Source organism: Saccoglossus kowalevskii, chromosome 22 (assembly GCF_978046115.1).
Source record: "Saccoglossus kowalevskii chromosome 22, keSacKowa6.1, whole genome shotgun sequence".
NCBI lineage: Eukaryota > Metazoa > Hemichordata > Enteropneusta > Harrimaniidae > Saccoglossus > Saccoglossus kowalevskii.
The window spans coordinates 16,808,724-16,834,314 of NC_140662.1; the positions used below are offsets into that span (position 1 = coordinate 16,808,724).

General features: G+C 38.0%; 1 protein-coding gene across 1 annotated transcript; it reads left to right on the forward strand.

Moving 5' to 3' along the window:
- The first annotated feature begins 1,743 nt into the window (after positions 1-1,743).
- Positions 1,744-25,588, forward strand: LOC144350865 (uncharacterized). The gene is made up of 16 exons (XM_085495556.1): positions 1,744-1,876; positions 2,057-2,182; positions 2,539-2,636; positions 17,788-17,934; positions 18,353-18,463; positions 18,680-18,937; positions 19,053-19,179; positions 19,384-19,603; positions 20,645-20,828; positions 21,035-21,228; positions 21,750-22,010; positions 22,136-22,305; positions 22,957-23,077; positions 23,259-23,462; positions 24,353-24,413; positions 24,622-25,588. The coding sequence occupies exons 1-16, from the start codon at positions 1,773-1,775 to the stop codon at positions 24,990-24,992; spliced, it is 2,757 nt and encodes a 918-aa protein (XP_085351682.1). The 5' UTR covers positions 1,744-1,772; the 3' UTR covers positions 24,993-25,588.
- Positions 25,589-25,591: the final 3 nt, after the last annotated feature.

Genomic DNA, 25,591 nt, shown 5'->3' on the forward strand with positions numbered 1-25,591 from the left:
TGCTTTTACGTCAAGGCCAGTGCTTCCTCATAGGTCGACTACATACATGCATTTCAAATTGACGAAATAAAATCGAATCATTGTTTGCATCAATCAGCTTATCGTCGAACAGCCCGACTGCTTGTAATGTTTTACCTATTCGATAAATACCAAATCTAGTTGAATGTTCACCAGCAAATTTCACAGAAATAAATGTCGCATTGGCTTCCTAATTGAACAATACGGTGGCATCAATGACATCATTTTTTCACACAGAAATAGAAGCACTGTCGATCTTTAGTAAAACTGATAGAACATAACTGGTTTCTTGTAGAGAATATTAGAATAACGATCTTGGCAAGTATTATTGACAGTCACGATCTTAGTTGGGGTGAACCTTTTAATGCAATAGCAAGGGCATTTGAGATGGTGTATTTTGTTGTCATTTGTTTATTTTAGATTTTCAGAAACAGAATTTATTAAAATGTATTTTAACAACGGCTCAAGTGAATGTCAAATATGCCATATCCTTCCTCCCTTCCTTCTCCCTCTTTCCCTACTATTGTTACTGGTCTACGCCTTACTTGATGCGACTATGCACATTAATGAATTTATGAATTAATTACCGCTGGAATTGAATGTGTTAAATTATTATGTAACACTTCTATGAGTTTTAGTATGGCTGTGCATAGTGAAAGTAAAAATCCAATGAAATCAAGCGAAATTTGATAGCAAATTAGTTTTAATGAATTCAGTAACAATATTATAAAATGAAATAAATTAAATAGAGATAGTATGTATATATTTGTATGTGGAAGACTTGACTAGTGCATTCAAAAATATTATGATTTGGGGTCTGCAGCTTTTTTTTTTCGTTCTCATTTTTTTATTGTGAAAAGAAAATGGTGTTTTTATGACTGCAAACAATAAAACACTCAGAGTGCAATGCTATATCACCAACATGTCTCGCATGTTTCTTTTCATATTTGAGTGTTAACATAGAATTAATAACCTCAGTTGGATATAATAACTCCATCTATTCTACAGTATTATTTATTAATTTTATTTATTTATTTATTTATTTGGTGGTTTGTTTATGATGCTTTCGGTGGTGAGATTGCATGAGATATTTGACGTTCATTGAGCTCAGGGGAAAGCACATGGAACAAACGGTTTGTGCGGCACCATCAGATATGACGTCATTATCACAAACCTGATTTGACGTGCTCTGATGATCGCCATAAAAGCTTACCATCAAACATGGTGGATATGTGATGTATATCAACAACCAATGGCAATACGCCCTGCGTTTATGTATCAGTGGTTACACTAGGTAATTAAGCACTTGACAGTGGGCAAATTACAAGTAAATGAATTTTATTTAAGAAAGCACCTACAATTCAGATTTTACAGACTCTGTTGAACAGAGCTACAATGTAGGGATGTTTACAAGTCATAATCGTTTCATATGGTGCTTATGTTTTAGGTATTTCAAAATTCAGTAAATGTTTAAAGAGCGGTGGTCGTCGTGCAGAGTCCTGTTCGATATATGATTTATAGCGCTGTACACAACGCGTGTAAAATACATTGTTTACATGAAATTCGAACCCACGCTGCGTGACGACAACCGCCCATTAAACACTGTCACGTGTGGGCGAATCTTACAGACTGTTGGTGTACACATATTTGCCTGGTCATAGGGCAGCTTCAGTGTCTTGCCGCGTAAACTCGTAGTGACTTCATTGTTCGGACGCCGACGAAGTGAAAGTAAGTCAACTTGTAGGTGTGAAGCTATGACCAACAAGTACCGTTGCGCCTTTAAAAACAAAACGAATTGGGCGAACGTTTGTGTTTTCATTCTTTTCCTGTATCTCAGAACGAAGACGACATGCGCATGGTGAGTTCCCTGTACCCTTGTTATATAAATACAAACGTACACAAGGCAAGCTGACAGTCGTGCACACTAACCAATATAATCTAGCACACCAATTGATAGCTTCACTATATTCAATATCAGTGTAATAAAAATATATTGATACTATTCATGCATAACTCTATCTAACTTCTACTTTTATAGGCCAAACAGTTGTACTTTCCGAAATACCTCGAGTCAGCAGTTGTCTACATTGACAACTGTTTCTTACCAAGGACGATATTCGACAAGCTGTGGAATTTTGGGTTGGGATAGCTGCACTCGTTACAGGTTAGTTTTATCTACAAACGTACACTTTTGCATTTGATTTTCAACAGACTTTTCACGTGTGTAAATTAGTAATAAAGGAGTTAATGTTTGTCGAAATTGTCAATTGGGTAGATGATAGTAAAACTATTTCGTAATTTACCCTGTTCCTGTCAGCCCAAAGCCTGACATTTGATAGCCCAAACGAAAATATACACTTTTATCAACATAGGGGTTGACAGGCTTGACATTGGTTTATTTGTAACCCTCTATTACTAATTACAACTGGTGAGTTTGGTTGAACGAAAATAATAAATTTTTGTAACGTGGATTTAGATGGTATATAGTTCAACTTTTCTTTAATTTTATGCACCATACAGAACGTCTTATAGATACCAAAGACAGTACTATACAGGATACTACTATAGTTACTATCAGGATGATTGTGAAGGATATTGCGACTCATACCGATGTAACGGTAGGATATTGATTAATTTATAGTTGTATTCAAGTGTATGTTGTACAGTAACGACAAAAATGAATGAATTTACCTCGCCCGTAATGACAATATATGTTATTCCGCTGTCCTTTTTTAAATAATTAATTCAGTTGAGTGATGAAGTATATTTCTAAAGAGGCGAGTGAATATGTGGCTTCAAAATGTCTTTAACCTATTTATATTTGTTAAATAGTTCATGGTAATGTATGGTATTCAAATAGATATGATTAGTCCTTCTGTAGTAATTATAGTAGTTATCTCAACTAACATGAAGCATTAACTACTGTAGCAACCTATTTTCATACAATATGTTATAATATCGACTTACTGGTTCATGTACTACGAGGAGGCTGTAACTATTCCAGTGATGGATCTGCAAATGTCATCTGAAAGTATACATGATGTCTAGTGGCCGTCGCTTTGTTCGTTTTTTTTTCAGACGGGTTAACAAAGGTCATTTCCTGGTCTAATCTTGTGTTACAGTTAAACATAGGTGACATGTAACGACCAGATACAGACTATGATCTAAAGCAGGTTAAACACCCATAATTAGGATCGATTCTTCAATACCATCTGTTCTTGCGGGTTGTCTCGACCATCGTATTTTCAAAACATACAGTCATCTTAAGCATTATTTAAACTTGTATGTATTCGTTGACGTTCAAAATGCAAATATGACATGGCTGTCCTGGCTCTTATGACAGTCTTGATAAGAGACAGTTAACACATTCAGTTTCATAGCCTATTATTTTATTTACTGGGTTCTTAGCCGTCACACAGGATCTGACGATGTTCATTAATTCATGGAGAGCAGTTGTTTTGACGCATGCGCACTATTGTTCTTTGAATATACAGGGGTTACGGAATCGACTAGTCATGATGAACTATATCTGTAATGCCCACCAAAAATAGAAGTCCTCTAATTAGAATTCGTTATTTATTTATTCTTTCATTTATATATTTTTTTATTTATTAATTTATTTGTTTACTTACTTATTTAATTGTACAGTATTTACTATCTGTGCAATTTCTACATTTACTGTTGTTTTGTTTTTTGGTGAAATAAAAGTGTACTCAAACTAGGCTAATAATGTTAAGGTTCGTTTCTGTATTAATGCAAAGAATTTACTGTTGATCAAAATGAACACTCGTATGTAACATAGAAAACGCACAACAGACACGTTGAATTTGTTATTGTGTACCCATTAAAACGCCAGTATTCGACAGACTGGATTTGACAGTAGAATATGACTGAATATATTTCATAAAAGTTAATAATTACTTAATAATTAATAAAAGAAAATTATCATTTCACTTTAAAATTATAAATGTATGGGATATGTATGAAAATGATTTTCTTATCCAATATGGCCACCAGAAGACTTAATTAACATAAAGCATATATTTGATTAGGGGTTATAACAATATAGAGACTATGTGACAAATTTTCAAACGTTTCCCAAACCTAAATGCAATTAATATATAGAATGGTTTTAGAAAAACAATATTTTAAACCATTTTGCATTTGTACACACTATTTTTCATCCCTGAAATAGATAGCGCACATGTCAATGCTGATGCAATACTTAAACTTCTTATAGATAACAATATGCAAATTAATTTACACATACAATCAATGAGTCGAGTATCCAAACTTGTACACGAATTTGAAGACTCATTAACTACTTCCAATCCAATACAATACTAAACAACATCGTCAGAAAAATATTGAAATTCATAAACCGAGGGCTTGCTTATTTTAGTATAATGTTAAATGAGTTTGAAATACAAGCCTTGTAATGCCTTATAAAGAATATTTTCAAAATGGCGCGAATTACCTTCTTGTTTACGTGACGCAAAGTATCCCACTGAAGATATGGTTAAACATCAATACCAAATGTAGTTGAGAATACATTGATTGTAAAGAATTGTATTCAGTTTTGAGTTATATTCTCGGTGTTACCAACACCGGTATGACGTATATGTAATCGGCAGTTTTCAAACTTTATTTCGTTAGCTTCGAGAAACATACTGAAAAAAGACAGATTCAGCCAAGTGTACCAACATATATCAACCGACAGAACAGTGGTAGGACGGATGTCAATTGTTACTACTCAAATTTCAGGGTCGACGCGTATGACACTTGTTAACAGAGTAATTAGGTCGTTGTGAATAGCTAGCTACATGTACTGTAAAAGGGTTAATTATTCACTGGGTTTTAATTTTGCTTACATCGCTGACTAGAAAATGCGCTAAATTAAAACATAGTAAATATGTAAAATTGAGCATAGAACACATTATCTAAATGATAAAACCATGAATTTAAAACCAACTGACTATGCCAGAAATGCTAAATTAGTCATATTAGAGTATTTGAATGTTAAAAGAAATTTCCGGTACCTGAACTAATTTCTGTTAACTATGGACCTCGGTTTTTAGATTCGAAGTGGCGAAAGGGCGGTGGTCGTCGACGTGCAGCGCGTGCTCGAATTTCATGTAAGTAAACAATGTATATTACACGTGTGGTATACATCGCTATGAGTGCCTTATCGAACATGAGGCAGCGTGACGACCACCGGCATTTAATCGGAGGAAAAATCACAACGTCCCTTTTCTGTGGAAAACCGTTCGCGTACCCTTCATTTATTTAATCTTTGCCATTTTTTTTGATAGAACCTTCCGCTCAGCAACATTAGCTATTTCTATGCGCATTTACTAGTTATCCGCGTCATTCCTTCGCGTTCCAGACGCCTAACACTGATTATTCTCGTAATTATTCTCGTACTTATACTAGTGGTAAGTAACATAATGCGATGTAGGAGGTGACATCGGAATCGTATTATTAAAATACATCCACCGTGACAGTAGCCGAGGCAATTTATATAAGGTGCTATATTACGTATAATCATTTGACTATATCATTTGAAAATCGTGTACGCGATTCTATCGAAGTGTGGACCGGTTTGATGAGCAGTCGTATTCGCAAGAGTAGCTGAATTTAGTGAAATTGTTGGCATTTATAATACACAAATTACGCTTATCTCAGATCGGTTTAGTCCACTTTTAACCAGAACAGTTACAGACTCTGTACAATAGTCCATTTCCGGGTTCAATTAGACAAAGAATGAGATGCCATGTTATCATACATGCCCCAGAGAAATAATACCACTCAAACGACCTATATACACAGGTCTAACGAACTCAAACAACTACCTCAATTGTCACTTGTTATCACTCGGGGTTATCAAGTGACCCGATTAGCGTCTGCAGGTTGTATTGGTGCTTTAGCTTTTATGTAATGATATGGTCTCATGATGATATACCATTCCAATCGCCAAGCGTAAATGATATATTAAACGTGACCCGACAAACACATGGGGGTTGCATGGGTGCCGTATTTCTTTTCCCGCCAATATGGTACACTGAAGATGCTAATGAAAAATCACATGCTAAGAATCACACAATGCGCAAATCAAATTGTTGACTGGTGGTTATTATATTTACTAATGGCGTTATACGGAATGTACACACGGGTGTCGCGACTCAATGAAGCGTTAACGACTTATTGAATTACTCAAGTTGAGCCACTTAAGTGATTCTTATCTGCTTCAAGAAACCGACACCATTGCCTCAGATGAGCCGCAATGGTAAGATGGGTGATGGGAACCCACGCTCTGTTTTCATGAGACTACACATTCCACTGGTATTGCTATGTTAGTATATTATTGCCGTTATAATGTTGTCTAAATGTAGATCTAACGGTATTGATTAATTACAGGCGAGGTTTACCTCTAACAAATAATCACTGCTTGCCCTGAGGAGGGTCAGCTTCCTTAGTGATGTCGGCGTATGGTGATTACGCTTCTGCCTAAAAAGGGCAGCAATTGTTTAATGAAAAACTAGAGACCTGTGAGTATTCTAAGTGCGGAATACAAGATTCTAACGAAAGCATCTCAACCAGGCTAAGATCTGTAATTGGTAACATCATTCAGGATGATCAAAGCTACTCTATACTTGGAAGGCAAATTTTGACAACATACACCTAGTGCGCGACGTAAATACGTTCCCTAACCCAAATGATATTCAGCTCGTTATTGTCACAGGGGAAAGCCTTTAACCGGATAAATCATTTCTATTTAAAACACTCGAAGCCTTTGGTTTTGGCAATCAGTTTCTAAAATACACGAAACTGATATATACTGGCACATAGAGTCTTGTACGCATAAAAAATGCCCTTACAAGCCATATACCTTTTTCACGAGGCAAGCGCCAAGGTTATTCATTCTCCAGAGAACTCTATTCTATTGCAATAGAACCAAATCTGCTAAAATAAGAAGCAAGAGCGATATAAATGTTGTTGAAGTAATTAACTCCGGTGGACAACACGTGAATCTCATCGTTATGATGATATCAGCTTCTTTCTTACCCAGCGATTTTTTATACACCAGAAATGTCATATAGAGGACTCTATCAGCTCTTCGCTTCAAAGTTATTACACCGGTTTATGTGTCTGTGCCCGCCGAAACATATGGTTGACTACTTGCATACTCTTTTTATTGAGTTCTTTTGGCAGGGACGCAACTGGATCCCAACCAAATATTACTTTATATGTCAAACCATGAAGGTAGACAGGGTTTAATTACCCCTCTTCACGAGCAGCTACTTACCGCCTACAGTATGTAAACGGTATCTCTATTCTGGTTTAAAGCATCCCAGTTTTATTTTCACGGACTATTTTTTAAGACAAGTGATTTGCTTGAACTACAATAAACAGCTATTTGTTATTACTCCACCCAAATTGTGTCTCTGATTTCTATAGCGATATACGAGTATTGAAAACCTGGTACTTATGTACACAATAAAGGAAAAGTGAACCACATATCAAGAAGTATGTGGAGAAACGTTATTTTCAACAATCTAATTGTGCAACCATTACAACACAAACCACTAAATATTTTGCGCTTTCGTGAATCAGGACTGACGAAAATTGAAGATTTGTTGGGAAATTGTAACCGGTTGAATTACACGGATCCGTGTCGATTTATTCAAAAAGACTGCTATATATCGCCCTCAACATTGTACATAGAGCCATACCACCACAATGGATTTTTTTAAATAGACATGGCATTGACAGTGACATCACATTACATCACTTTACCTAAAATACCCACTTGAGCTAACGTATATCGATGATGACAGCGATATTCTTTTAAACTGTTCTCTATAAAAATTCGAATAGGGGGAAATATACAAAAGCAAAACATCAGGAAGTACAAGAGCCTCTATGATACTGTATGGGGAATATCGTTATCGTTCAACCACGAAGAAATGACCAACTTCAAAGACTGCTTGCTTGCTCTGATCACAAAGAAAGACTGTGGTCTGATTTTTCTTAAGTCTAAATTACGTAACACAGATGCATGTCTCTTTTGTCATGAAACCCATGATATGGGTCACATTATCAACCACATTTCAATGACAATCCATAGACTACTTTACATTGGCAAAGTTCAACAATCCTCCAAGTCACCATATCTTATGCTATTTATTCACAACTATGAGAACGGCTACCCACGTGAACAGGAATGACAACATGAAAAAACAATTTTCAGACTGATGTTCGCAAAGGTTAAGAAATGAATACAACTACCACATGGTGAATTGTTCTCTAAATAATTGTATATCGCTGTGGTGCATCATCGATGCCTTATCCACCATGGACTACACCGTGTGCCAAAAGTTGGTTCACATTTATTAGCAATCAATAAAATAAAAACATACTGACACAATCCCATAATCCCACTGTATCCCCCTTTCATTTTAATAACAGATTTAAGCCGCTCAGACACAGAGTGCACCAATTCCTTAAGTATCGAGGGCTAAATGTTCTCCCATTCCTTCACTACCTTTGCATTTAGCTGCTTCATGGACATAGGGGATCGAAAGCCGAAGATTCTGTCATTCAGTATCCCCCAGCAGTTCTCAATTGGATTTAATCTGGTGAGTTGAGGGCCATTCTTCTTTACGGAGAAAGCCAGAAAGTTTTCTGAAAACACCACTCCTAGCTCACCCGGGCGGTATGAGCAGGTGCATCATCTTGCACGAACACCATGTCTGAGCATCGTTCTTCCGGCCGGTGAAAAGATTACTCTTCTTCTTTCTGCTCATGCTGGGCACCAGTGTCGGTACCAGTATCTCCTGTAGATAGTATTAAGCGTTTACTGTGGTCTCTGTGGGACTATGTGAAGCACAGATATCCCATCGTACGGGCACTCACTTCACCTGCGCAGAAGGAGACACGTTATCAGCACTATCGGTGTAGAACCGATCATTTTTAAACAAATACAGTTCTTCCAGTCCTCTGGGATCAACTTGGCATACTTTCTGACGAACGACAGCTTCTTCACTTTGTGGATCTCCGTCAGTCCTTGTATTTTTGGTCTTTTGTATGCCCTCAAACTCTGGCAGTGAGTACACAAGGACGTCCAGATCGGGGTTTATATTCAAGGCCTGCTCATTTCTTGTGACGCTTGGTCCACCCATCTTACAGTCCTCCCCAAGGATGTGGCAACCTGCTCACAAGTGTTGCCCACACTACAAAGGGCAACCAGCTGGTTGACCAGGTGGTGTCGGATGTGAGAATAATAATGGGTAAATGCCTGTAGTTGAACAGTACAACCTTTGTATATTGTTTCGTAAATGAAGTGTTTACGACGTGAATCGCTAACAAAGACTTGTAATTTTTCATTTTCGCTCTTTTCAAAGATTGTTTTAAATTATTTTGTGTACATACCTTTATTAATGCATTGCAATATTAATTTTCTTTTAAACTTGGGAATATAAAACTCAAACGCGTCACAGTGACTACATGTGGCATTGAAAAACAATTCATCTACGTAGCTCATAAGTAGAGACTAGGCATTCACACAACACCTTGAAATCGTTGGTGTTGACGTTCAAAAGTATTTGTTATTAATAATGAGGGGGAAAGATATAATCCCCAATGGGATCGGTTGAGCACGGTATATTGTGTGAATACAGTTAGTTGTTATTTATTGTTATGCATCTATTCACCTATGTAGTTTAGGTGGGTTTCGTGTTCCTCCGCCCAACACACTAGTTTCAATATTAATTCATTCCTCATTATTAATATTTTCAATGGAGAATAATGTATTACCCCCTCCCCTTAATTCATACACTCATTTAATTAATGTGTCCAAGAATTGCCTCGGACGACATGCGGCGCGAGTTTGAAATCATAAAACAGATAAATATATATCTCGCGAGTTATTGTTAATGATCGATGAAACAATAAATGTAATCAAATTATCGTGTCCTCATTGGCAAGCTGTTTGTGAATTATAACTTAACTGGTAGCTTCTGACGTTTGATGGCGTTATATATGGGGAACCTTTTACCCGCGTATGAGCGAAATTGATCGCATAGTACTTATTTCCTAGTAAATTATCACGGCCTGTTTCCGGGTTCAATCTTTCGTTCTCGAATCAGGTCAGGTAGGTACTGGAGATTATAGTCTAGATTTCCACGCTCTGTTTCTAGGCTGTAGCCGACGACTGGTGAACCTTAACAATACTCTTCTCACGGCGAAATTCATTTTACAGTTCTAGAAGCTCTCGCTAACTGAGACTGAAAGGAAGGAATTAAAATCTGTTCATAACGTGCTCTTCGTCTAAAATTCCAGAAAATGTTTAAACAAATGCATAATTGTCTTCTGCCCTCAAACAAATCTTCTTTGAACAACATTCTCCTACATTGTGTGCGTTACTTACAATTATTTTAAATCAGTTACTGTCTCCGAATCAGAAAGAAGCATGCATACTAAACTAATCAGATCCTGCCAACTCGATAAGAAGCCCGGGATTGTGTCACCGTCTTCTGCCAACTTGTTACAAAGCCTGTTATTGAGTAGCTGGGGTTTGTCAACCCCGACACGAAGCCCGTTAAGACCAAGAGCTGGGATTAATCGCCAGATCCTGACAACTCTACACGAAGCCATGGATTTAGTTGTCAGATCCCACCTGCGAATTCGACATGAAAACTAGGTGCGAGTCATCGTCTTCTGCAAACTCACACAAAGCCCTGGTGTGTGTCAACAGATTCTACTTATTTTAAGACCAGGGTTGAGTCGTCGTATCATGCTAATAAAAAATAAGCTCCGGCTTCATTTACCAGATACAACTTAATACAAATACCGGGTGTCTCATCAGATCCGGTCAATTTGACATAAATCCCGGAGTTGACTGTGTCAAAATCATGCAACTGCCACGGCTCACGATGGTTCAATTGTGATGTCTAGTTTTCGGCGCTAACTCGGAATATCTAGGCTGCCAGGACTCGTTTAAAAAGTATCAGTTGTTTGAATTTCTGAATATAAATCACCCCAGTAATTTATACTTCATAAAGGAAACCCACACTATTCCCTCCGATTAACGAACTTGGCAAGTTATATGGAGGGCCCCTGTTTTAATATTATGGTCTTGACCAACAGCCCGAGGGCAGACAACAAATTATGTCACTGCCCGAATGACCATGTGTTATCAGGTTTATCACATCTAACAGACATCCACCATGCACAATTCCATCTACTATTACATCTCCTACAAATTACTTATATTTGAAGTATCATTACTCAATACCATATATACATCGTTTACTAAAACATACGGGAAATACGCACAGTAGTAAATGTTATTTTATTATACTTGTTTTAATAACTGTGTTTCAGCAATGTGAATCACTCAATTTATCGAGTATAGCATTTTTGAAATGAATTGAGAAAATATCAAATTTACTCCACCACTCGCCAAATAAAAATCTCAGAGTCACTGAAATTACTTACTGACGAAAGTCGCACACCTTCTTTTCACAAGCCACACACATTTTCGGTGAGCATGTTTGGGAAAAAATATCCGTATTTTTCGTAGTTTTTACAGCATTGACATTCCATACATGTTATACAATTTAGCTGTGAATATAGAATGGCAGCATCTTTCTGCGACAATTTTACCACAATGGTGCAAACGATGTGTTTTTGTCGAAGGAGTCTCCTCAAGTACGTGAATATGTTTTTACACGAACCTCTATAATCTACAAGTAACCTGTAGAATGCTGTGTGGGTCATATTTTTATATTGATTTTTGTTGCAAATAGTTACCAAACAATGAGAAATATATAGGATTGAATATTAGACCTCTCAGGTGGCTTCACATGCATAGTTCAAGACTGCCTAACCGGTGCTTACACCAGGTTTTAGTTACAGCACCTAGACGGTCTGTGGTTACAGCTTCATGTTCCGAGTAATCGCATGAAATTGACATGACAATAGAAATTCATGAAAGACTGGCACTCCCATGCAATTAACAGCAAGTGAAATTCCTGGGATTGAAACATATATTTTGAAGTCACTGATGTAGGCAATGAAAAACTTCAAGTTGACATAAAGACAAGGTACTAGTAGTTTATTTCATCAGTGTTCAACTAGATTATAATTAATTTGTTTATTTCAATTTCTCCTGAAGTCAAATAGAATACACTGGTGAAACACGGAAGTAACCGTGGGTGAAAGGATGTTTTGGGGTGTAGATTACATTGTGTATGGAGTGGTAGGGTCGGGTGTAGTTTGTTCATATCCAACTCTTATGAAGTCACGTAGAATTTCACTTAATTTATTTTCAAACATTACATGTGAATCCAATTTTCACTGTGCTGTGTCTCAATAGAGTATGAGGGAAATGGAATTTTCACTGAAATTTAGTTCAGGGGAAAAATGTTTTTAGTGATAATGAAGTATTATGACAGAACCCCATACCCTCGCCGTGGCTTTCAATGCGTATGGAAGTTATTTTCACGAGTGATGCTGCCGTACTTTCACTAGCGAAGCCACGGGGAGGGCGTGGGGTTCTGTTATTATTATATATGTCTCATATTCTATTACTTGATGTTAAAGAAAGAACGTGCAACAAACCGGGATAGAAATTTAGGTCTGGGAACCCAATTGCCCATTAATATGCTCCAAGACAGTACTGCGACCTAGCAACGCGTGTCAGTGTAGAACGCGTGTCACTACGTGTGAAAATAAAATAATCAGACATCTGATTTGAGTCATTGTCCAAATAAATAACTCGTGGATTTTTAAGCGCGGTGGTCGTCGCGCAGCGCGTGTTCGAATTTCTTGTAAATAAACAATGTATTTTACACGCATTGTATACGTTGCTATGAGTCCCATACCGAACAGGACGCGACACAACGACTGTCTCCCTTTAGTTGGGACCACGATAGAACCAGAACTTATGCTCCAGTCAATGTCAACCCCCCGTGACCCTCCCAACCTCGGGGTTTAGTAGGGGATTTGGAAATTATTGTTGTGAAATTTGCGAAATGCCCCACCTTCTGGGGCAAGATGGATAGGAAAATCCGCACCCAAAACAAACCCCCACATTTCTCCCACCGATCGCCACTGTCTGCCATGCTTGCTATCAGCAGAGTACTAGCGATGCTAGCGTCGATGACGGGACACAAAACACGGCTATCCCCCCCCCCTCCACGGGCACAGTTTGGCTGTAAACCCTGTCTGATGCCCCACATTTGTCCCGCATTGCCCAAGGTGGGAGGGGTTGGGGTTTACATTGACTGGAGCATTAAACTGGGCTACTACGATACACGGTTTATGTTGAAGTTAAAAGTTCCTCCACAGATGCCGTGCAACTGCGGTACTTCACTGACGGAATGACTTTCGTTGACATCGGTCGTCGCTGACTCGTGAGCTGCACATTACAACTACGTTTGTGATGTTGCTTGCTGGTCGTGGATAGACTGAATCTTGGTTACCGGTAAATGTTGCTCATTTGGCGTTGGTAATCTTTATTTGGAACTGAGTAACGCCGCAACGTCGCCAGCAGAAACCTCCTGGTATCTCGATAGTTGCGGCTCCATAGTTGTATGATTTTACTGCGGGTCCAGGCTGCGGGTGAATCTTCCGAGAGCCCTTTAAGATTTATAAAACTCAGTTTCCAGGTGGTAAACATACATTAAGTTCTCCCAATCCTAGTTTTCTATGTGATGTACATGTAACATGCCAACAATGCTGGTGAATGATTTGAACCTGACAAAAATAGCAGACGGAAATGTGTTTACAAAATAAAAATAGTTCGGTAGCCAATGGAAATACCATGTTTATTTGCATATCGACCGTGAAAATATCGAAAACATTATTGCGTGGGTGACATGCAAATTAGTTTTAATCAAAATAAGTGACTGCCTAAAATTACCATTACTGTATGTACTGCAAGTATATTTATGTACCCCAAGGGAAAAATATTGTATTTCTAAATATTGTTTATTTCGGCTATGTTTCGAAAAACAGTACTCCTGAAGGGACTACTTTATTTGCGCTCAGACCTCATTTGCATTGCATTTGCATATTAATGCGAGATGTAGACGCACCCTATTATAGTAAAAATATCTCTATATCCACAGACTTTGTTATATCCTACATCGTCTACATCGCGCATTAAAATCTGCATATAACATTAGCGAGTAACAAAGATTGTGATGAAGGAAAGAGTGGTATAAACAAATATCAGTGATTACTTGAAATAGATACCAGGAAGGGGGGGGGTAAAAGAAAAGTTATATAACATTTTATTATTCAATAATTTATTAAAATACATAAGTTTGCCCAACTCCCTGTGATACAACACCTCAGACATAGCTCATTGTACTCGGCTTGAGTGTGGGCACAAAGTTACTATTTGGATTTTTGATATCTTTTTTCATTAATGAGAAAGTTGACCCCAAAGTTAGAGGAACTGTTCACCTGGAATGGCTTTTTAACTCTTCTGTGATTTTTTTGGCTTGGCTGATTTTGTTCATACTTGACAAGTAGGTCGTACCATCACTAATTGGAAAAACAATCCTGACCCACCGCTACCATGCCAACAGCCAAAATCTGTTTTTTGAATACTCTCGCCTCAAATTTATTACCTCCTACCAGTCTTGTAACAGCAGTGGCCAAATGATCATGCCTTTTATTCTGGCTACGTTGCGCACTGGTAAGAGATCACCGGCGCCGACATTGTTACACTGTATCAACGTAATTCCAACGCAACTTCGAATAAACTGTAAATGCTGCCTCCAATCTAGAAAATACTATCGCAAAACGGTTGGAAATAATACATTTAACGGCTGAATACGTCCTAGCAATAAAATAAAGTGACTTTTAAAGACTGAATGTTATTTTGCGAACCTCGTATATGGTGCCTAGTTTTAGTTATAAACCGACGTTAGCTTCACGACGTTCATGTCCTTCCACGGTAACAGCCGAAAACATATTGCTTGTTTTTTACCGGCTTGTTTTCATTGGCAACCTAAGTATTTTTATTTTGTAAACAAATTTTCATCTGCTATTTTTATCCAGTTCAAATCGTTCAGCAACATTTTTGGCATATTAGGTGTACATCACATGGAATACTACGATTGAGCATCGTCCGCCTGCACGGTGTTGTTCCGTTCGGACATTCCTCCCTCTACAACACCGTGCGGTAATGAGTCACGTGGTTGCGCGATAGAAGGTTTACCGACCAATAGAATGCTTTGTTACAAAGACTGCCAGAAAGCGCTCGGAGCTCTGCATTTCTGATATTTTTGGCTTCATTACTGCCGATATGTGTTGCAGTGATATCACAAGCTTTGGGGTATAACACCTACTCTTCTATAATAGTCAACAGTGGTGACAACACTATTACCACTATTATTAAGTAAAGCTTGAATAGCTTTGGTCTGAATATCAGTGACTTGCATGATGTATGGATATTGTCGCTGTATCGCCTCGACATCCAAGCCAACACAGATTTAGCTGTGCTCAGCGACATTTATTCTCGGGTCAGGCATTTTCACCACCTGGCAACCATCATGGTGAAACAAAGACCACTAAATTAACAGAAAACGGTATTTTGGGATGGTTGTTGTTACCCCCTGCATATGCAAACTATTTAAATTTGGTTGGATTTCTTCAAAGTTAAGTTTGTGCTGTTTTCTCGATTTTTTGACCAGTGCACAGCAGCTCGCGCAGTCCATAGAAATACATGGTAGAGTGGTGCGCGTCTTAAATAGCAACGTGGGGCGTTTAGTGACTTAGCTCCGCCTCGAAGATTTTGATAGCTTGACCAAGCGCGTTGAAGAAAGAAGTTATATGATTGGCTGTTGTTAAACTGATTCTAAACTGTGAGGGCATTGTCACATACACATAGTCCTAATGAAATACTTCAAGGTGATATAGAGTGGAGTGCTTCGCCGGAACATTCACCTTGAAAATTCAAGATGCGATTGAGAGAACTTGATATATGTTGACCGAGTTTTATCATAGTACGAAGTACCAGGAGGCTTCTGCTGGCAACGTTGCGGCGTTACTCAGTTCCAAATAAAGATTACCAACGCCAAATGAGCAACATTTTAACTGGTAATCAAGATTAATTTAATCCATGACTAACAAGCAACATCGCAAGCGAAGTTGTAGCATGCAGAACTAGTAAGTCATCCCGTCAGTGGAGTATCGCAGTAGCACGGCATGTTTGCCTTCAGCATTGTATGCAAATGAATCACGTGGTGTGCCGTTCTCGTTCAAACCCAGGGTTCGATCAATAGGGGAGTTTCAGTAAAAAACACATTACAAATCATGCAAGTTCAACATTTTCAAACCAATATACTAAAACTGAAACGCTCAGCGATGTAAAAAAAGATAGATATTACTTTTCAGTATACACATCTCTGATTATACAATCCCTCACATATTCTACTCCCAATTATTCCTGCGTAAAATGGAATAGCCTCTTTCCATGTTGACATTCTCAGTAAAATCATGTGATAGGCTTTTACAATTGGCTGTTACATACTATTTCGCCGGTCTGGAAAATGTGTTTAATTAGCCCTCATTCAAGCGACAATGCACATTTCCCAGTGGGAGTGAACCTAGCTCGAATCTGCCATTAAAAAATAGGGGTGTTTTCAGCAAAAAACGAATAATCCTTGAGTGCACACAATACACTGAATTTTAGAACAAATATTGCATTAGTTACAGCAGCAGAATACCACAGAAATATCAGACGAAACATGAAAACACTATATATTGTATTTCGGTCTGAACCCTCTCTGTTGCAATTCCAGGGATTACCCCCTTATGTGCAACCATTTTCCACCTTTGTATCACCCAACCCTGAAAACAAATTCTTAATACCACGCTGAAGCGTTTGGTAATAAGATGGGTTGAGGATTTCAATTACTACATTTCCAAGGATGGTATACATTTGTAAACAAATCATTCACTCATGGACGTTCACAGAAGACATTAATAGAGGATGTGTTGTGAATGAAGACCAAACGCACACAGCGTACTTTGACTAAAACGTCATGATGCTATGTAAATCACTTTTCAACGAGCGAAGTATAATATAGACAATTTATTGCACGTGATATTGAAACTCAGCAACGCCATATTTCTATTCATGTTTACTTTATCACACGTGTTTACAAGTATTTGATTTATTTGTGATTCATAATCTCTCCAGTTATGATAGATTGAATACATTGAACCCCAATTAGGTTAATCCCATACGGCTAGGCAGTTCAGTGCAATAGTGCAATGCAGTAATTATCTGTATTTCAATAATTATAATGCAAATTCCGGTCTGCTGACTGTTTATGGATGAGGCAGATTGAACTGTTGACATCATACCTATGGTTCAACTGTAGTAGTGCATTATTTCACGATATAATTGCGTACAATCAGTTTTAAGTAAAAAGCTCAGATGTTATTAATTGGAACAAGTAATTATTTTGTTTGATTACTGCAAATATTTGTCGATATAGAGACGACGTTTGGCGCAGAGTTACATTTTTTGGCCAATACATTCTGTTTTAAAAGTTATGTACATTTAATCAGTATCAGTGCTAAATACGAAATTATGTGATTTTTTCACGGTATTTGCATATTTCACGGTCATATTACATGGTCATGGTCAAACACTCTGAACTGCATATCTAACAATACTAACGCATATATATATAGCATTACAAAATACAATACAAATTTTACTTTCACTGTTTTTACTTACAGCTTGTATAGCTATTGCTAACTGCCAAGAATTACGTTGTACTTCATCAACGAATCATACATGTGAACGATGTATCTATGAGAGAGGTCCGAATATTACTGCATATCAATTGATAGATGACGGTGGATATTTTAACAGGATATGTGAACGTAAGTTAATGTCACACTATGATAGTATTACGCGAATATGTGTATTTTCCATTGTGTTGTGATCTGTTCACCATGTAAAACATCACAAACAACAATAGATATAATTATATAATTGGTATAATTATTCATAAGAGTATATGACGATGATAGTCTATGTACTTGAATGTACACTATTTGGAGATTGTTAAAAGTCCGACGGCCACGAGAAGTATTTTTGCCCCTCAAATAATGCATCAAATGGTATTCCATTTTCTACCATCCGTACCGCGTCTACTTCCACTGGCCAATATGTGCAGCCATGGCAACGACGGACACGACAAATGAACATATCCCGTGGCGTTCTCGCTCCCAACGAGATCTCGACTGCCATTTGTGAATGCGGGATACATGTACTTACCATATACACGTACAATTACAGAGAGATGCTCCTGGCGTCCAGATAGTCAGTTTTGTTACCCTGGACGATGCACGACAACGCCCTCAACGTGTTCATGTGCACCGAACTTCAGTGGAAATAACTGCCTGCAAAGTAGGTGTATATATTTCATAACTGTGAAATAATGAACAAGTTCTGATAAAAATATTTCACTATTTGCTTTTTCGTGCCATCATATTTATCGTTTTGCCGTGTTTATTTTCGTTTCAAAATGTTTGGCTATTATCAGATAACATTTAAATTATAATACCAATATTGAATTTATATCTCTCTCCAATGTAGTAACATACATGTATTCTTATGTTTCAGTGAATACATCTGCCGTCATGCAATACTGTTCAGGAACACTGATTCAGACGACAGGTGACTACAGAGTGAACGCCGACTGTGACGATTACGTGACGGCACCTACAACTGTTTACACAAATATCCAACCAGATCGTATCCAGGTTGAGTGGCATAACAGTTACACAGGTCCTAACGCCGCTGATTGGCCACAGCAGTATTATGTGGAAGATTTCAAAGTTGGCGTCATTTCAGCATCTTATGATTGGTGGGTTATCAGAGGTAAGATTGCAGACAAGTTGAGTTTATCATTTTATATCGAGTTAATTAATCGAGTTTTTGAATGTTCGTAAATTTGTACTCAACATCTAATATTTCCGGTATTTTGTTTATCTAGGTGCAAATTATGTCAAAAATGGGAATGTCACATGTTTTATTGGATACAGTCAGGACAATCCACATCAAGCTATGCACGACTGTGACGTCACAGGTGATATTGTTTTCAGCTTTCAACATGGGGACAGGTACGACTACAAATAAGGATATAAAACTTTGCTGCGATAAATTGCGTTTTTTAATGTTGCATCTTGTAAACTAAACAATTGATTAATTTTAGTTTACATACGAATTCAAACTCGCCTCACCAAATCAAGTGACAGTACACTCAGCCACTCAAGTTCGAAGTTCATTTTGTCATATTATTCATAATAGAATTTTATTTTTGACAGGATTTACTTCACAGCAAAGGCTCGCAATGGTGGATACATTACTATAAGGAATTATGACCCACCTTCCAATTATACAATTAATCCAAAGAATTATTACACAGGAATAGATATAGCACATACCGCAGACTTTACCCTGGACTATCAGCCTCCAGAACATTGTACAGTTACCAGAAGTTGCTCTGATAATATGCTCGATAGGGGCCCAGCGATAACTAAAACTGTGAGTCAACTTTGTTGCATTAAAGTTGCATTCTTAATTTTATTATATGCAAAACACTGATTATTGTGACCACCATAAAATATAATAAAATCAGTCGGTTTGGCAAGAAATCCTGAAATAATGTAATAGAGAAGACGTCAGTGAATGCCATGGTGTGTATTACCCGAACCTAACAAAATGTTGTAATCACTCAAAGTCTGTTTAGGAATGACTTCTAAACTCAATTTCGTGATCACATGAATACTGATACTTAAATGGTCAGTGAGTTTTTTTTACAGATCATACAATACGTCATATATTGTTACAGATTGGTTCTTCACCAAGAGTCTGTAAATGTACGTTTCATCAAACGCGCACTCCAAAATATACTACCCGTTCTTACCAAAGCCACGAATAGACTACTGCTACAGTGAAATCATATACGGAGCGAGTGTGAATTGTTCGACAAACATGAATGTATGGTCGGATATCTCGATATCTTAAGGCTGGTCGTCTCGTTGCGAAGTGCCAATGCCACTTGACTAATTCACACTCTTAAGTGGCAGAGATAACTTCGCCGAGTGTTGTCTGTTGTAGTGTTTTTTTCAAATATTGCATTGTTGCCAATCCGTGCCCAATACACTCTTTTGCCTCCTATTTCCTGTGTTCGCGGCATTTCTGGACAATAGCACTTTGCCTAACTGATGCTAATGGAATTCTACCAAACTCAAAATACACTAACTTGTGAAGACGGCAGCGAATGTTCACATTGTTTGGTTATTTTTTTTTCTCCGCACACATTCTGCTGATATGGTGCTATAAATACCAAGCTTCCAGTTAGCTACTTTTGGTAGCCTGAGTACGCTCCACCACGTCGTGTCACAGGTGACTGTCACATTTGAAACATTGAACCCGCCTACTGTCATTGTAGGCCATGTCCACTTTCAACTACGAATAACTCAACTTGTGGTAGTGTTATTACGTAGTTGTTAAACTTTGTTGTGTGTTTGATTGCTTATTAAAAATCACTACTACTTCTTAATATTTCTATTATCACCACAGCGTGATATATCTGTTCAGTATAGTGGTTGGCATGACGATCTGTCTGGTATACTACGATATGCGTATGAAGTATATAAGATGCAAGCATATGGTGATGTATTAGGATATAGGTCAATACCCCCCGTGATGAGTGGACAAGTAGATCCACCAGCTACACAGTTTACTATCACATTAAATCACCCAGGTATAGTAGATCTACCAGGTACACAGTTTTCTATCCAATTAAGTACCCCAGGTATATTATATCTACCAACTACATAGTTCACTATCTCATTAAGTAACCCAGGTATAGTAGATCTACAAGCTACACACGTACAATACAATTACCGCCCATAGAAGTGATAAATTCAACATATTAATTAAATAAATTAATATATCCTTACATTCCAGGAGTGTATTGTGTTATGCTGACTGTTGATGACGTAGCTGGTAATCATAATAGAGCCAGGCGATTCCTAATATTTGATGATGTCAACGGAGTTAATACAACAGACCAGTTCCTTATATGGGTTGACTCTGCAGCGGAAAATACCACCCACCTTTGGCAAACTGATCTTCAAGATTCAAATAATACTGGGCCACAAGTAAGAGGTCGCTGTCTTTCTCCTTTAGTCCATAGCTGCAGGAGGCCATTGGTGCACCCATGATCACACGTACCTCCTCCAGCCATTTCTGTCATCAGCAAGATGGTAAAGCTGCTCCCCATTCTCTATCCATTCTTCGATGTCACCTTCCCATTCTCTTCTTGGCCGTCCACTGTTTCTGCATCCTTCAACCTTCCCTTGCATAACACAATATGTTTTGTTAGACTGTTTACAGAGGACGCTGTAAACAACACCAAACTACAACAATAAGTGTTATGCCATAGAGTGACAGACACGTACGTCGGCACGAAAAGCAGGCGTACGTCGTTTCGGTGCAACCTGGTCTGTCGTGATGTAGTGCTATGAAGACAGAATCGATGAAACGCCGACCACGACATTAGTTGGGTTGGCCAATTTTACATATACATTACCAGCTAGTACGTCATATACATCTCATTGTGTCTTATGTTGACGGTATTTCCTTTTATAGACTATAAATATATGCAATGACTCCCTCACAGGTTGTGCTGCACTGGCCAGGACACTTTTATAACTGGTTTCACAAGGAACACAAATTTCTTAATGCCATTGAAGATAATTCACCTCCATTGACGCCAGATTATGAAGAAGTCACAGGTCAACCTCCAACAACCAGATCACGTGAGGCAATACCGAATGTCAACGCCATCGTTCGATTCGAAGTAAATTACGGCATAGACCACCAGGGAGGGCGTACAATTACTTCTCCTTCTGAAAACTGGCATGACGTTGAGAATATTAAGGTGAGTGGTGACGTTCAATCCGCATACCACTACGAGAGTATTTTTTTGTCCTAAACCTTGTACATTATCTGGTCTCTGATTATTTATGTCCTTTGTCTTCAACTAACCTTTCTTTTTTTCTACAGGTTGAAAAGCAAAGAATTAATATACCTCGCCGCGATGGCGATTCCATTCATTTATGGGTGAGAGCTACAGATGTGATGGGCAATACAAACCAGGACGATGTACTGATTCACGTAGATTCGTCACCGCCAGCGATTCATGACATACCAAGGATCGATGAATCACAGACAAGGTGCATTCTTTTTGTTTCGGTACAATATATCGCATATAATTTCGGAAATATAACATCTCAGCCGAACTCAAATCCGGGCTTGACTATCTAAGCTAACGTCCCCGCTCGATTGAATTCATAGTTTTGCAGCTTTATTGGTCGGGAAGTATACCCTTTTGCTCGAAAGCTGTGCGAGTTCCGCCGGGATAAAACGTTAAAAATGAATTACAATGTCATCATTTATAAATGAAGTTATTAATTCATCGCTAAGGCCCTGTGATGAGTCATATAAATTCTTAATCATGCTGTAAAGCGGCAAATGGGAGACATGTGTCAAAAGAAGAAACGTATGTTTTCAAAATTGTCTGAAGAAAGTGTTCTTCTCCACGAGTCTTCCCTTTACTTTGGTCAATAATTACTTCCCACACAAATAACAGATAATCAAACTGTGATTAGAAAATGAAATTACATTCTTTACACCCACCTTACGCTCACTTGTCTACAAAACGTGTGGCGATATTGATGCATGAAAACACGTGATACGCATTTGTTATTTGCATATTCCTAATTCACGACACACCATACATATAAAGCCCCTCCACATGTTCCAGAATTTTGGACACCATTTTCTCACGTTTGTTGGTTTTAAATACCCATTATTTTCGCATCCAGGATTATTTTTCGAACCTACGACGAGCATAGTGGATTACTTAATATTCATTGGAATTTGACTGCCATGTCTGACGTCAACGTTTCACTTGGCGAGGAAAACATAGCTATCAGAAGGCCACTGGTATGTCCGTATAATTAGAACATAATTTGTGTACATACGCCAAATAAGCACATATACCGCTCGCAAATGAACGAATAACAATGTTGTTGTGTAAAGTCTAAAGATAAACAATTTATGAACCGCACGGGTGTGTCTAACGCGATCCTTGCTATGCATTACCGATGTATATCTTCGTTTTCAGATCGGCATTTCGTTGTGTGATCTTCCAAGCTGTGCTTGCATACCGAAAGATGGCGAGTGTTATTTTAGGGATTACGACGTGGAACTCAATGAAGACTTGCTGGGCATAACAACCGAAGACCGCGAAGAAAATAAAGAATATGATTATTTATTTACAGTCACAGTAACAAACAATGCCATGCTCACGACGACAAGATCGGCCCAGGTACAGTTAATTCAGAAAAGCATAATTTATACCAAACAGAATATGGTTATTTTACGCGTAACTTAAGCATGGTGGACACTTGCTCAACTTTTGGCCACGATTTTGTCGTGGCAAGTCGTGCCACGGCTTTGTTGTAAGCATGTTGTCTCTGTGATGAGTTGTCTCTTCGCTGGCAATCTCTGGAATGGCGAACTCGTCGTGAGCTGCTCGTTCCATGCGCAAACTTTTCGTGAAGTGCGTAAAGTAGTCGTGAACTATTCGTGCCATCAATGCAGAGACAACTTATATCACAGAGACAACATGCCTAAAACAAAAGAGCCAAAAAATAACCAGGGGTTGGGGAGGACCCCTTTTTATATTACTTGCCCAAGTCGGCACGACACCGTCCGAATTGCGCAAACTCGTCGTGCCAATGTGAGAAGTGCGTAAATTATGCGCAAACTATGCGTAAACTATGCATGAACTCGTGCCAGTTCGTGTTAACGTGGACACTGAGGGGCACGCATTCGTGAACTCGTCGTGAACTATGTGTGAGCAGTGCGGGAGCCTCCCAGTACGTGCCCCAAAATGGCACGAAAAGTCGTGCAAGTGTCAGCCTTGCTTTAAATTGTCATAGAAGGGTCGGTCGAGCGGATATATGTGACCCACCCCGTCCTAGTTAATGTGCATATACAGGTATACTGTATCATCTGTGGCCATTATTTATTTACACGCATTATCCCAACTGCATTTTAATGAAACGATACAACTATATATTACCAGACCAGTTCATATGCTTAGATAATTTCACGTAGATGCAATAGGTAGGCCTAAATCGATTTTTAAGGTAATAGATTGTACATGGACATGTGTTAAACATTTTAAGCACGTTCACTTATTATTTTATTCAGATTACGGTAAATGCAAGTGCACTTTTTGTTGGTCCGCTGATTACAACACCCGACTACATAGGTGAGGAAATCTCAAGAAATTATCACATGCCTAATAGAAAATTCGTGATTTGAAACACATTAGGAGATGGGTTTCTGATGAAAGTTGATACTGTTGGTAGATAGTGGGTAAAATATTGAAGTACACAGCATGTGTATAACAGTAGGAGATGACTTACCGGTGTCAGTATTTTCTCAAATAACATTGTTATATCCATTTTCTTTTGCAGACCCCAATATTTTGTTACCATCTGCAAGTGCTACAGGGACTGCCTTGGTTGTTATAGTGGTTACTATTATAGTTGTAGTTGTCTTATGTCGCAGAAAAAGGACAAGTAAAGAAAAAGGAAGAGACAGCATTGACAACGCATCATCAACAAACCAGCTAAACAATACCGTTGGCAGCCATTACACTGATATCACAGAAAATGACCAGCATTACATGTCCATCATTAAGAATGACGTCAAAGTGAATGAATACGAATCCATCGTTGGCGGTAAACAGCACTACGCTGATGTCAATAAAAACGACATCCAGGAGAATATCTACGAAACTCCTACCAATGTAAAGAATAACGAGTATGAATTAGTACGATACTGAGTTGATATCCTAGGGTATCTAACCATTATAAATGTAACATGGCAATCATATGTAGACAAGAATTAATGAATCACTTTTAACGGCTACAACGCGCATGCGCATTGAGTAATACAATTTTCAGAAATCATTACAACCGGGTGGGATATGATGCATCAATATAACCAGTCCTTAATTTACATCTAAAAATGGCCGACTCAACTACTATCATGAAACAAATGCAATGATGATGTAATTTACAGACAATGCAACCCTTTTTGTATACTCGACTTTTTGATCATTCATTTCCACTACATGCATTATTACTCTTTAAATGAATAAAAACCAGTTGTTTAGCTTCATGTGTTTGTAATTTACGTAGTTACTAATAGTAATCGAAACATTTGTTTTGAAGTTATTAACCTTAACATTTACATTACTGTCGTTAAGCATTTCTCAACAAATGACAATATTTTATTGTAATTAGTGTCTGAGGCTTGACTTGTATGACTTAACCGCAATATGATAGCAATTGGATTATTATAAACAGATATATGTGTTCGCTGTGTTAAGTTGTGAAATACGCTTAAATAAATATACTCTCTTCAATTTTCAAGAAATAT

Coding starts and splice junctions, on each gene's coding strand:
- LOC144350865 (XM_085495556.1), top strand. CDS start 1,773: ATGACCAACAAGTACCGTTGCGCCTTTAAAAACAAAACGAATTGGGCG. Junction 2,183..2,538: donor GATAGCTGCACTCGTTACAG/GTTAGTTTTATC, acceptor TGCACCATACAG/AACGTCTTATAGATACCAAA. Junction 19,604..20,644: donor GCCCAGCGATAACTAAAACT/GTGAGTCAACTT, acceptor TTATCACCACAG/CGTGATATATCTGTTCAGTA.